Raw genomic sequence first — 12502 nt, 5'->3', positions numbered from 1 at the left:
TTTATTTTTTACAGGAATAATTTATAAGTGTTTTAAAAATATACCTTTTTCTTTTTAAAACCAGGATTTGAACCTAGGTTTTCTGAGCCTAGAAGCCCACCTCATAACCATTAAACTATTCCTGTGCATTCTGGTTTAATATTAATCAACAGTGACCAAAATCTTTAATATACCAAACAAGGTTCTTGGCACAATCTGATCCCTACAACCTCTATCTGTATCCCATGCTACTCTACTCCATGTTTTGACCACAAAAGCTTTCTTTCGCTTGCCTGAAACTATCATGCCTTTTCAGACTTAAAGTGTTTGCTCTCTCCTCACTCCTTTAAATAACAGATGGAGCCTATTCTTCACATTTTTTAGTATAGTCCTTACTTGTTCTGGGAAACTAAGTTAGTTATTTCTATCATATACAGTACTCTTATAACTCTAAGTAACTCTTCATAATAGCACTTGGATGGTTAAGATCCATGAAGGTAGGAAAAGTTTCTGGATTTACCCACCACTGTATCAATTCTAAGTACATGAAACATAATAATCTTGCAACAAATACTAATTGAAAAAAATAAATGAATACATATTATATAACAAGTACTAGTGTAAGCTCCAGTTAGAACAAGTTGAAAAACTGTTGCTGTCTCTGGGAACTCAATGTGTCATGTCCTTCCCTACACAATCTCTTGAGGGCATAAATTTTACCTTTCTCTTTATAATCTCTTCAAATCTCCGAATACAATCTTGTGAAAAAGTATGTGTTTAATTTTGCTGACCATGACACTAGAATTTGCTGGAATGGAAAGGCTAACCTAAACAAAAGCCTTTTTTGTTGTTGTTGTTGAGACGAAGTCTCACTGTCATCCAGGTTGGAGTTCAGTGGTACAATCTAGGCTCACTGCAACCTCCACTTCTCTGGCTCAAGTGATCCTCGCACCTCAGCCTCCCAAGTAGCTGGGACCACAGGCATGCACGCCACCACGCCCAGCTAATTTATTGTATTTTTTGGTCAAGACGGGGTTCCACCATGTTACCCAGGCTGATGAAAGCCTTTTCTTGAAGCACATTTTAAAGACGACCCTTCATCACATAAATGGTCAAGATGTCTCAAACTACAGTAAACGCAGAAATCATCCTCCTTGTCAGTGTCTTAAAGCTTCAATAATTAAACTGTTATGACAGAGATACCAAAATATCCTGATAGAAAAGAATATAAAAATATTTGAAAAGACCCTGAGATCTAACAATATATTAAGAATTTAGAGGCCAGGCGCGGTGGCTCACGCCTGTAATTCCAGCACTTTGGGAGGCTGAGGCGGGCGGATCACGAGGTCAGGAGATCGAAACCATCTTGGCTAACACGGTGAAACCCCATCTCCACTAAAAATACAAAAAATTAGCCAGGCGAGGTGGCGGGCGCCTGTAGTCCCAGCTACTTGGGAGGCTGAGGCAGGAGAACGGTGTGAACCCGGGGATCGGAGCTTGCAGTGAGCCGAGATCGCGCCACTACACTCCAGCCTGGGTGACAGAGCGAGACTCTGTCTCAAAAAAAGAATTTAGAATGGCCGGGCACCGTGGCTCATGCCTGTAATCCCAGCACCTTGGAGGGCTGAGGTGGGAGGATCATCAGGTCAGGAGTTTGAGACCAGTCTGACCAATATGGTAAAACCCTGTTTCTCCTAAAAATACAAAAAAATTAGCCAGGTGTGGTGGTGTGCGCCTGTAATCCCAGCTACTCAGGAGGCTGAGGCAGGAGAATCACTTGCCTGGGAGGCAGAGGTTGCAGTGAGCCGAGATTGTGCCACTGTATTCCAGCCTGGGTGACAGAGTGAGACTCTGTCTCAAAAAAAAAAAAAAAAAAAAAGAATTTAGTGCTGGGTGTGATGAGTCATGCCTGTAATTCCAGCACTTTGGGAGGTCAAGGCAGGCTGATCACTTGAGGTCAGGAGTTCGAGACCAGCCTGGCCAACATGAGGAAACCTCGTCTCTACTAAAAACACAAAAATTAGTTGGGCATGGTGGCTCATGCTTGTAATCCCAGCTACTTGGGTGGCTGAGGCATGAGAATCACTTGAACTCAGGAGGTAGAGGTTGCAGTAAGCCGAGACTGTGCCACTGCATTCCAGCCTGGGTGATTCCGTTTCAAAAACAACAACAGCAACAACAACAAAAACTTAGTATATGATAAATGTATCATTCCAAATAAGTTGGGAATGGCTAAATTCTAATGAATAGTATTGAAAGAAAATTAAACCTCTAACTCATAGCTAATACTCAGTATTACATAAGCGACATAAAGAACTAAATATAAAAAAGCAAGATCTAGTCAATCACAACAGCGTAATTACATAAATTATAATATATTCCTACCATGGTATAAGGTAATTCTGTATGTTCTGATGACAAGCTGTCAGCATTAAAGAATACACAATGTACTGTTAATAGCATTATCCATGGAGAGAAAAATGGGTTAAGAGGAAGGGAGAGCACGTGAAAAGAGACTTTTACTTTTAAATCAGTAAACTACTAGTTTCATTAAATTATTTATTACCGGCCGGGCGCGGTGGCTCAAGCCTGTAATCCCAGCACTTTGGGAGGCCGAGACGGGCGGATCGCGAGGTCAGGAGATCGAGACCATCCTGGCTAACACGGTGAAACCCCGTCTCTACTAAAAACTACAAAAAAAACTAGCCGGGCGAGGTGGCGGCGCCTGTAGTCCCAGCTACCTGGGAGGCTGAGGCAGGAGAATGGCGTGAACCCGGGAGGCGGAGCTTGCAGTGAGCTGAGATCCGGCCACAGCACTCCAGCCTGGGTGACAGAGCGAGACTCCATCTCAAAAAAAAAAAAAAAAAAAAATTATTTATTACCAGCGTGTATTGCTCCTGAAATTAAAAAATATATTCTCTAGAAAAAAGCAATTATTTTTATATAGGTGGATGGAAAAAAAAAACAAAAACCTCTCTATCCAGGATTCACCAGGAGAGATGATAGAGAATATGAGTAAGAGTGAACATGCCACATTAAGAAAAGCCATTTATAAATTATGAACATTGAATTGGTTCATTAAAAAATATTAAATATGGGCCACATGTGGTGGTTCACGCCTGTAATCCCAGCACTTTGGGAGGCTGAGACGGGTGGATCACCCGAGGTCAGGAGTTAGAGGCTAACCTGGCCAACATGGTGAAACCTCATCTCCACTAAAAATACAAAAATTAGCCAGGCATGGTGGCGCGCACATGTAATCCCAGCTACTCAAAAGGCTGAAGCAGGAGAATCACTTGAACCCGGGAGGTGGAGGTTGCAGTGAGTGGGAATTATGCCACTGCATTCCAGGCTGGGTGACAGAGTGAAAATTCGTCTCGAAAAAAAATAAATAAATAAAAATAAAAATAAAAATGGTTTATTGCCTGGGCCTTTGTTATTACATCTAAGAAATCATGGCCAAATTCCATGCTGTGAAGTTTTTGCCCTATATTTCCTCCTAAGAGTTTACAGTTTTATTTTTATTTATTTATTTTGAGACAAAGTTTCACTCTTGTTGCCCAGGCTGGAGTGTGATGGCGCAATCTCGGCTCACTGCAACCTCCACCTCCCCAGTTCAAGGGGTTCTCCTGCCTCAGCCTCCTGAGTAGCTGGGATTACAGGCATGTGCCACCACACCCAGCTAATTTTGTATTTTTAATAGAGAAGGGGTTTCTCCATGTTGATCAGGGTGGTCTGGAACTTCTGACCCTCAGGTGATCCGCCAGCCTCAGCCTCCCAAATGCTGGGATTACAGGCGTGAGCCACTGTGCCTAGCCTTTTTTTTTTTTTTTTTTTTTTTTTTTGAGAAGGAGTCTTGCTCTGTCACCCAGGTTTGAGTGCAGTAGTGTAATCTTGGCTCACTACAACATCCGCCTCCTGGGTTCAAGCAATTCTCCTGCCTCACCCTCCCAAGTAGCTGGGATTATAGGCACACACCACCACGCCTGGCTAATTTTTTTCTTTTTAGTAGAGACACGTTTCACTATGTTGGTTAGGCTGGTCTCGAACTCCTGACCTCGTGATCCACCCACCTTGGACTCCCAAAGTGCTGGGATTACAGGAGTGAGCCACCGCACCTGGCCAAGAGTTTATAGTTTTAGATTTTACATTTATATCTTTGATCCATTTTGAGTTAAATTTTGTATATGGTTTACAGTAAGACTACAACTTCATTCTTTTGCATGCAGATATCCAGTTTTCCCAGCATGATTTGTTAACAAGTCTGTCCTTTCCCCCACTCAATGGTTTGGGCATCTTTGTCAAAAATCATCTGACCATGTATGCAAGGTTTTATTTCTGGGCTCTCTATTCTACTTCATTGGTCTATATGTCTCTCTTTATGCTACTATCATACGGTTTTGATTACCATAGCTTTATAGATAAAACAGACAATTGGACTTCATAGATACCAGAAAATTTTGTATGTCAAAAGACAGCATAAACAAAGTAAAAAGGCAATCTACAGAATGGGAGAAAATATTTGCTTATATGCCTGATAAGAGACTAATATCCAGAATATATTGAGAACTGCTAAAACTTAACAACACCAAACAACCCAATCAAAAATTGAAAAAGCGATTGAGTAGACATTTCTCTAAAGATACACAAATAGCCAATAAGCATATGAAAATATGTTTGCCAGGCCGGGCGCAGTGGCTCACGCCTGTAATCCCAGCACTTTGGGAGGCCAGGATGGGTGGATCACGAGGTCAGGAGATCGAGACCATCCTGGCTAACATGGTGAAACTCCATCTCTACTAAAAATACAAAAATTAGCCGGGCGTGGTGGCGGGCGCCTGTAGTCCCAGCTACTCGGGAAGCTGAGGCAGGAGAATGGCGTAAACCTGGGAGGTGGAGCTTGCAGTGAGCTGAGATCCGGCCACTGCACCCCAGCCTGGGCAACAGAGCGAGACTCGTCTCAAAAAAAAAAAGAAAAGAAAAGAAAAGAAAAGAAAATATGTTTGTCACTAATCATTAGGGAATAGCAAATTAAAACTACAATGAGATACCCATTTCATACTCATTTGGATGGCTGCTATAAAAAAAAATTGAAAATAGCAAGTGTTGGTGAGGATGTAAAGTAACTGAAATCCTTGTGCACTGTAACTGAAATCTTTGTGCATGTAAAATGATATAGCCCTTGTGGAAAACAGTATGACAGTTCCTTAAACAATTAAAAATAGAAATGTTGTATGATCCAGCAGTTCCACTTCTGAGAATATACCCAAGGTTAAAGCAGGGTCTGAAAGAGGTATTTGTATACCCACTGTCATAGCAGTGTTACAGCATGGAAACACCCCAGGTATCCATCAATGGATGAATGGATAAGCAAAATGTGATATGCACATAAAATGATCACAGAGCTCACACGTCTCTATATTGGATAAAATACATAATCTTTCTGGGCCTTGATTTCCTTTGTCTGTAAAGTGAGTGGGTTCAGAGTGGATTGTTATTTGCCCTTTGCTTCTTTTCTGTTTGTTTTTGAGACAGGGTCTTGCTCCGCGCTCAGGCTGGAGTGCAGTGGTGCAATTTTGGCTCACTGCAGTCTCCTGGATTCAAGCAATTCTCCCTCCTCAGCCTCCTGAGTAGCTGGGATTACAGGCATGCACTCCCACATCTAGCTAAATTTTATATTTTTAGTAGAGACAGGGTTTATCATGTCAGCCAGTCTGGTCTTGAACTCCTCACCTCAAGTGATCCATCCACCTCAGCCTCTCAAAGCGCTGGGATTACCGGTGTGAGCCACTGCGCCTAGCCTTTTTGGTTCTTAATTATAACTTGTAAAAGCAATATATAAGAACAATTTTTGAAAAGAAATGGTCTCATATAGTAAAAAGTAAAAGGTTATAAGATGAAATTAGTAATTCAGCTACAGAGTTACATTATCGTTGTTCCAAGCTAGTTTCCTCTACTCAGATAATACGTTAAATGAGGAATTACCTTTTATTATTCTCTTGCTCTTCTTCCTCTGGTAATGGCTTCTGCTTTTTTCTGGTCTGTTCCTCCAATAGCCAACCTTTTCTCTTCAACCCCTTTTTATGTTCTGGGTTCAGGTTTACACTCTGAACAACAGCCTCAATTACATCTGTACTGTATCAGGACTGAGGTGCAATGCTGCTCCTTCCTCGCCTCTGTTCAATTCTGGGTTGACAAACTGAGCAGCCTGGAATGCTTGCATTGATATGACAGCCTGAAGGGGACATTTCCGAGGTCGACCTGGCCTACGTTTCACAAAGTTATTCCCTGTCCTGGCCTGCCTTTGAAGTTTTTTGGCTTTTAAAATTTTATTGACGTGGTCTAGGTTTTTCTTTGTGGCCAAGATTTTGTTGTAATTGCACATTTTCCGAGCTTGGCGTTGCATAGCTTCCACTACACTTCTCTTGATATGATGGGGGGAACAGCTGCTTGTCAACTTTTCAGAGAGGAGTGAGATGCTATTATTGCAAGAGTCACTTGCAACTGCAGGCACTAAAAGGCTGTCTGGTTTTCCCAGGGTTCGGTCCTTGCTGTGGCTACGGCCTGGACTGGAAGAAGGTGGTGCAGAGGCAGTTGCAATCACAGCATCAATCCTTTTCTCCATGGGCTCTTGGTCCTCATTTTGTACCATCCGCTGCAGCAGACTATCCACAGAGTCATCCCCAGAAGCAACTAATCTTGGACTTCGAGAGGGAACTCCGTTTACTGAAAGAGACAATAAATCACACATAGGCAAAATTGTACACAGCTAGCTATTTAAGTAAGTTTTTACACAGGTAAAAGGGAGTACTGGTCTATTTTCCGTAGCAAGATTACACATCATAGGTAAATTGATGGTTTACTTTCCTGAAAAAGGTTATTACAACAAGATAAAACAAAAACTGGCCTATATTTCTCTAATAATATGTAAATTAAAAAAGAACAACTCACTTTGAAGTAAGGAGTAGAAAGAAAAAACATTTAATTCTTCAAAAATGAAGGTCAAAAATAAAAAATAAATTAAAAAAATTAAGGTACAGTTAAGCTAAGTGACTTAAAAGTTAAATGTTGGATAAAGGCTGGGCATGGTGGCTCGTGTCTGTAATCCCAGTATTCTGGGAAGCCAAGGCAGGAGGAATTCCTGAGCTAAGGAATTCGAGATCAACCTAGGGAACATAGCAAGAAGCTGTCTCTGCAAACAATAGAAAAAAATTAGCCAGGCATGCTGGCTCACACCTATAATCCCAACTATTTATGAGGCTAAGTTGAGAAGATTGCTTGAGCCTGGGAGATCGAGGCTGCAGTGAGTCACTGCACTCTAATCTGGATGACAGAGCGAGACTCTGTCTCAAAAAATACTAATAATTTAAAAATCAGTTCAAAATAAGTCACTTCCCATGCTGTCCAGTTTACTACTATTATTCATGGGTCATACTTCTCCAAAGTTAATGGATGGCTTATCTATATGACTTCTAAATATGATAACTATACTAGATAATCCTTTATTAGTCTCAGGCATTCTAGATCCCAATATCATCAGACTATGAACTTTTTCTCAAATTACCAATAACTTTCTTCAAATAATATCCAATAGCCTTGTCTAAATTTTTAAGACATTATTTTTTTATTTTATTTTATCATCAACTCTGGCCTATAGACCCTTGTCTCAATTTGATATTTAAACATTTTCAGGCCAGGAATGGTGGCTTACACCTGTACTCTCAGCATTTTGGGAGGCTGAAGTGGAAGGATCACTTGAAGCCAGGAGTTCGAGACTAGCCTGGGCAACGTACTGAGACCCTGTCTCAACCAAAAATAAAAATCAGCCCAGTGTGGTTTCCTGCACCCGTAGTCCTATCTACTCAGGAGGCTGAAGCGGGTGGATTGCTTGAGCCAAGGAGTTTGAGGCTGCAGTGAGCTATGATCACACGACTGCATTCTAGCCTGGATGACAGAGCAAGACCCTGTCTCTAGAAAAATAATAAAATTTTAAAAAAGTAAAAAATTTCAGACTCTCAGCTATATTTGATATCACAATTCTTTAAAATCCTGCCTATACTATTTCTATAATATACTTTGATTAACTTTCAATTACTTGCAACTCCATTAAATTTAACTGTGGAGGTCCTCAATACAGAGTACTTGTTATTTACCTTTTATACTTACTTTCCCACTGGGAACATGTTTATTCTCATAGTCTCAATTATCATCAGTATGTAAGTGACTTCTAAATATTCATACCAATCTTCAGTTTTATCTGAAAATTACCAAAACAAAAAATGACCCCTTCCTTTTCTCCAATCTTTAAATGCTACAGCTTTTAAAAACTCTCCAGTCTATGCTTTTTTCCTATCTCACTCTCTATTCTCTCTTTAGCAATTCTTTTAACTATCATCTATATTCTGATGACCACTGAGTTTCTATTTTCTGAATAGACCTTTCTTCTGTCTACTTTTGCATGTTTCACAGGTTTCTCAAACTCATATTCACATCTCATTTCATTTTCACTCCTTTCAACCTTGCTCCTCCCTCCAGATTCCCAACATCAGTTAATGATACCATAAAGCTAACTATTCAACGTTATGTATACTGACCATCAATCATGTGGCAGGACGTTGGTTATCCAAGCTCAGGCCACATCATTTATTCTTGCTCCTTCACCCTCCCCACAAATCATAAAATTCTGTCTTCTGTTAGTTTAAACTCTTAAACCTGTCCACTTTCCTTTCTTCTACTGCAGCCACCGAGACTAAGGTAATGTTATCTACCTGCCGTGAAGCAATAGCGTAATTCCTTGTGGGGCTATTAAAGTATGTCCATTAATCACTTGATGCTTTCCCTATCAAGTTGTAGTCTAGTCCCTCTCTGCTGCCACTGAAGACTTGCCTTAGCAAACAAATTCAGTGGAAGAATGTGATGATTTCCAATGTTAGGTTAGAAAAGGTCTCTCTCTCTCTCTGCCCCCACCCTGGCCTCGCCACAAGCCCTTGGATTCAAACTTCCAAACCCTAAGGAAGCCCAAGCAATGAGTTGGCACACTGGCCAAAAGATCCTGCTGAGGTCATAGCCAACAACCAGTATCAACCACTAGATATTGGAATAAAGAATCCTTTTTTTTTTTTTTTGAGATGGAGTCTCGCTCTGTCGCCCAGGCTGGAGTGCAGGGCACGAACTCAGCTCACTGCAAGCTCCGCCTCCTGGGTTCACGCCATTCTCCTGCCTCAGCCTCCCGAGTAGCTGGGACTACAGGCGTCCACCATCACGCCCTGCTAACTTTTTTTTGTATTTTTTAGTAGAGATGGAGTTTCACTGTGTTAGCCAGGATGGTCTCCATCTCCTGACCTCATGATCCGCCCGCTTCGGCCTCTGAAAGTGCTGGGATTACAGGCATAAGTCACTGCGCCTGGCCTGTTTTTTGAGACAGGGTCTCACTATGTTAACCAGGTTGGAGCCTAGTGGCACAATCTCAGCTCACTGCAACCACCACCTCCCAGGCTCAAGCGAACCTCCCACATCAGCCTCCCGGGTAGCTGGGACTACAGGCATGCACCACCATGCCTGGCTACTTTTTTGTATTTTTTGTAGACATGGAGTTTTGCCATGTTGCCTAGGCTGGTCTCAAACTCCTGAGCTCAAATGATCCAACCACCTCAGCTTCCCAAAGTGTTGGGATTACAGTTAGTGTTGGAATTACAGCCACTTGCCTGGCAAAATAAGGAATTCTTTGAGATGACTTTAGCTCACCACCATGCAGTTACAACCAAAGGAAGGCAATCCTGAGAACCTGGGAGATGATAGCTGATTATTATTGTTTCATGCCAGTAAGTTCAAGGTGCTTTGTTAGGCAGCAACAGACAACTGAAACATTGTTCTTCCTGCTGCTATTTTCATCATCCTCCAACTCATTCTTTAGATAGCAGCCTGAGTGATCTTTAAAAAAAACACAAAGGCCCGGCAAGGTGGCTCACGCCTGTAATCCCAGCACTTTGGGAGGCTGAGGTGGGTGGATCAGGTCAGGAGTTTGAAACCAGCCTGGCTAACATGGTGAAGCTCCATCTCTATTAAAAATACAAAAATTAGCCAGGTTTGGTGACAGGCGCCTGTAATCCCAGCTACTTGTGAGGCTGAGGCAGGAGAATTGCTTGAACCTGGGAGGCAGAGGTTGCAGTGAGCCGAGATCATGCTATTGCACTCCAGACTGGGCGACAAGAGCAAGACTCCGTCTAAAAACAAAAAACAAAAAACCCCACAAATTTTATCAGGTTTCAGCTTATGCTTACAACACTTAAAAAGCCTCTTACCACATAAAACTACTTGAAAATTATTATTACCTTTTCTTCCAGCCTCAATCTCATTATCTTAGACCTTTAATTCTAGTAATAATAAACTTCAGTTTCTTAAACTCATCATGCTTTTTCTTGATTCAAGGCCTTTGAGTGTGCCTTTCTCTCTACCTGGAACAATCTTTCTCCACAAATTCATCTGCTTAATGACTATTCATTTTTTAGTTTACAGAGAGGACATAATTTCCTGAAAGATTATTTACCTGACCAGGAAGCATCCTCCTCATTCTTAATTTAGGTCCCCTATTAAGAATTATCATAATACTTTTTCCTTTCCTAACACTAATCACACTTCAAATTAGTGGTTTAATGTATGTAACTCTCAAACAATGTTTGGTCCACTAATGTGACTGTATTCATCAAAATCACTTTTTATCTCCAATGACCAGGACATAATTAATCAACAGAATGAATCCTGGGATCAAAATCTTGGAATTATTTTTATCTCCTCTATCCCTTCATCAACTACTCAGAGCTACCAGTGCATTTAATCCATGAATATTAGTTTAAAAGAGAATCCTAAAATGGATACACACTTTTGAAGCCTCCTTCCTGAGCCATTTACCTAGAGCTATTAATACCTCACACTTCATTTTTGAATTGTTCCTATCTTCACAAATTCTGGCCTGCCAATTTATGTTTCTTGGTAGTCTAGGACATGATGCTGCACACTATATTTTAGATGTATTTTCAAAATTAACTTCATTGTGGTAAAGTACCACATAATGTTCAATGCATGTTTTTTATACATACATTTTTGAGTTTTGAAAAATTTACCATGTAGCCATCTTGATAACCAATATATAGAACATTTCTGTCACCCTAAAGTTATTGTGTGTCCTTTCCAAGAAAATAAATTGCCTGTCATCCACAGCCTCAGAGAAGAAACAACTGATCTGCTTCCTATTTATAAGTCTGCTTTTCTAGAAGTTCATATAAATGGAAAGATAGAATATGCATTTTATTGTACAGCTTCATTCACACAGCATAAATCTGAGAATCATTCACATTGCCGCATTTCTTTTTACTGTTCCTTTTTACTATTCACATATTTCTTTTTACAACTGAATTAAATGAATATACCATAATTTCTTTACACATTCACCTGGAAATCTGCATTGTTTCCAGTTTTTGTGTGCACATGACATTTTGTTTAAACATATTTTCATTTCTCTTGGGTCAATACCTAAGACTAGAATTACTAAATCTTTTTTTTTTTTTTGAGATAGAGTCTTGCTCTGTCACTCAGGCTGGAGTGCAGTGGCATGATCTTGGCTCACTGCAACCTCTGCCTCCCAGGTTCAAGTGATTATCCTGCCTCAGCCTCCTGAGTAGCTGGGACTACAGGCACCTGCCACCATGCCTGGCTAATTTTTGTATTTTTAGTAGAGACGGGATTTCACCATGTTGGCCAGGCTGGTCTCGAATTCCTGACCTCAAATGATCCGCCTGCCTTGGCCTCCCAAAGTCCTGGGATTACAGGTGCGAGCCACTGTACCTGCCTAGAATTACTAAATCAAGTAAATGTATGTTTAAGAAATTTTTCCAAAGTGCTTGTTCTATTTTATCGTCCCATCATCAATGACTGAGTTAAAGATCCTATACATCCTGGCTGGGCGCCGTGGCTCAAGCCTGTAATCCCAGCACTTTGGGAGGCCGAGACGGGTGGATCACGAGGTCAGGAGATTGTAGACCATCCTGGCTAACACAGTGAAACCCCGTCTCTACTAAAATATGCAAAAAACTAACTGGGCGAGGTGGCGGGCGCCTGTAGTCCCAGCTACTCAGGAGGCTGAGGCAGGAGAATGGCATGAACCCGGGAGGTGGAGCTTGCAGTGAGCCGAGATCCGGCCACTGCACTCCAGCCTGGGTGACACAGCGAGACTCCGTCTCAAAAAAAAAAAAAAAAAGATCCTATACATCCTTACCAAGACTTGGTATTATCCAGTCTTTTAAATTTTAATCATTCTAGTGGGCATGTTCTCATTTATAAATTTAATTTGGATTTCCCTGATGTTGAGCATATTTCCATGAGCTTATTGGCAATTCATATGCATTCTTTTGAGAAAATTCTATTCAGATATTTTGCCGATTATTTTTATTGGGTTCTTTTACTTTGTGGCTTACATTTTCATTTTCTTAGACAATATTTTCTGTTTGTTTGTTTTCTGAGATGGAGT

At 41.0% G+C, this 12502-nt stretch overlaps 1 protein-coding gene across 1 annotated transcript in view; it reads right to left on the bottom strand.

Annotated features, from left to right (window-relative positions):
• ASH1L (ASH1 like histone lysine methyltransferase) overlaps positions 1-12502 on the bottom strand; it is a 233924-nt gene that overhangs the window by 101964 nt on the left and 119458 nt on the right. The window contains 2 exon segments of the mRNA XM_033196131.1: positions 5965-6115; positions 6118-6705. Coding sequence (XP_033052022.1) covers positions 5965-6115; positions 6118-6705 — 739 coding nt within the window.

This window comes from Trachypithecus francoisi, unplaced genomic scaffold, assembly GCF_009764315.1.
Source record: "Trachypithecus francoisi isolate TF-2019V2 unplaced genomic scaffold, Tfra_2.0 Lachesis_group5, whole genome shotgun sequence".
Taxonomy (NCBI): Eukaryota; Metazoa; Chordata; class Mammalia; order Primates; family Cercopithecidae; genus Trachypithecus; species Trachypithecus francoisi.
This window is presented reverse-complemented; position numbering and strand designations above follow the sequence as displayed.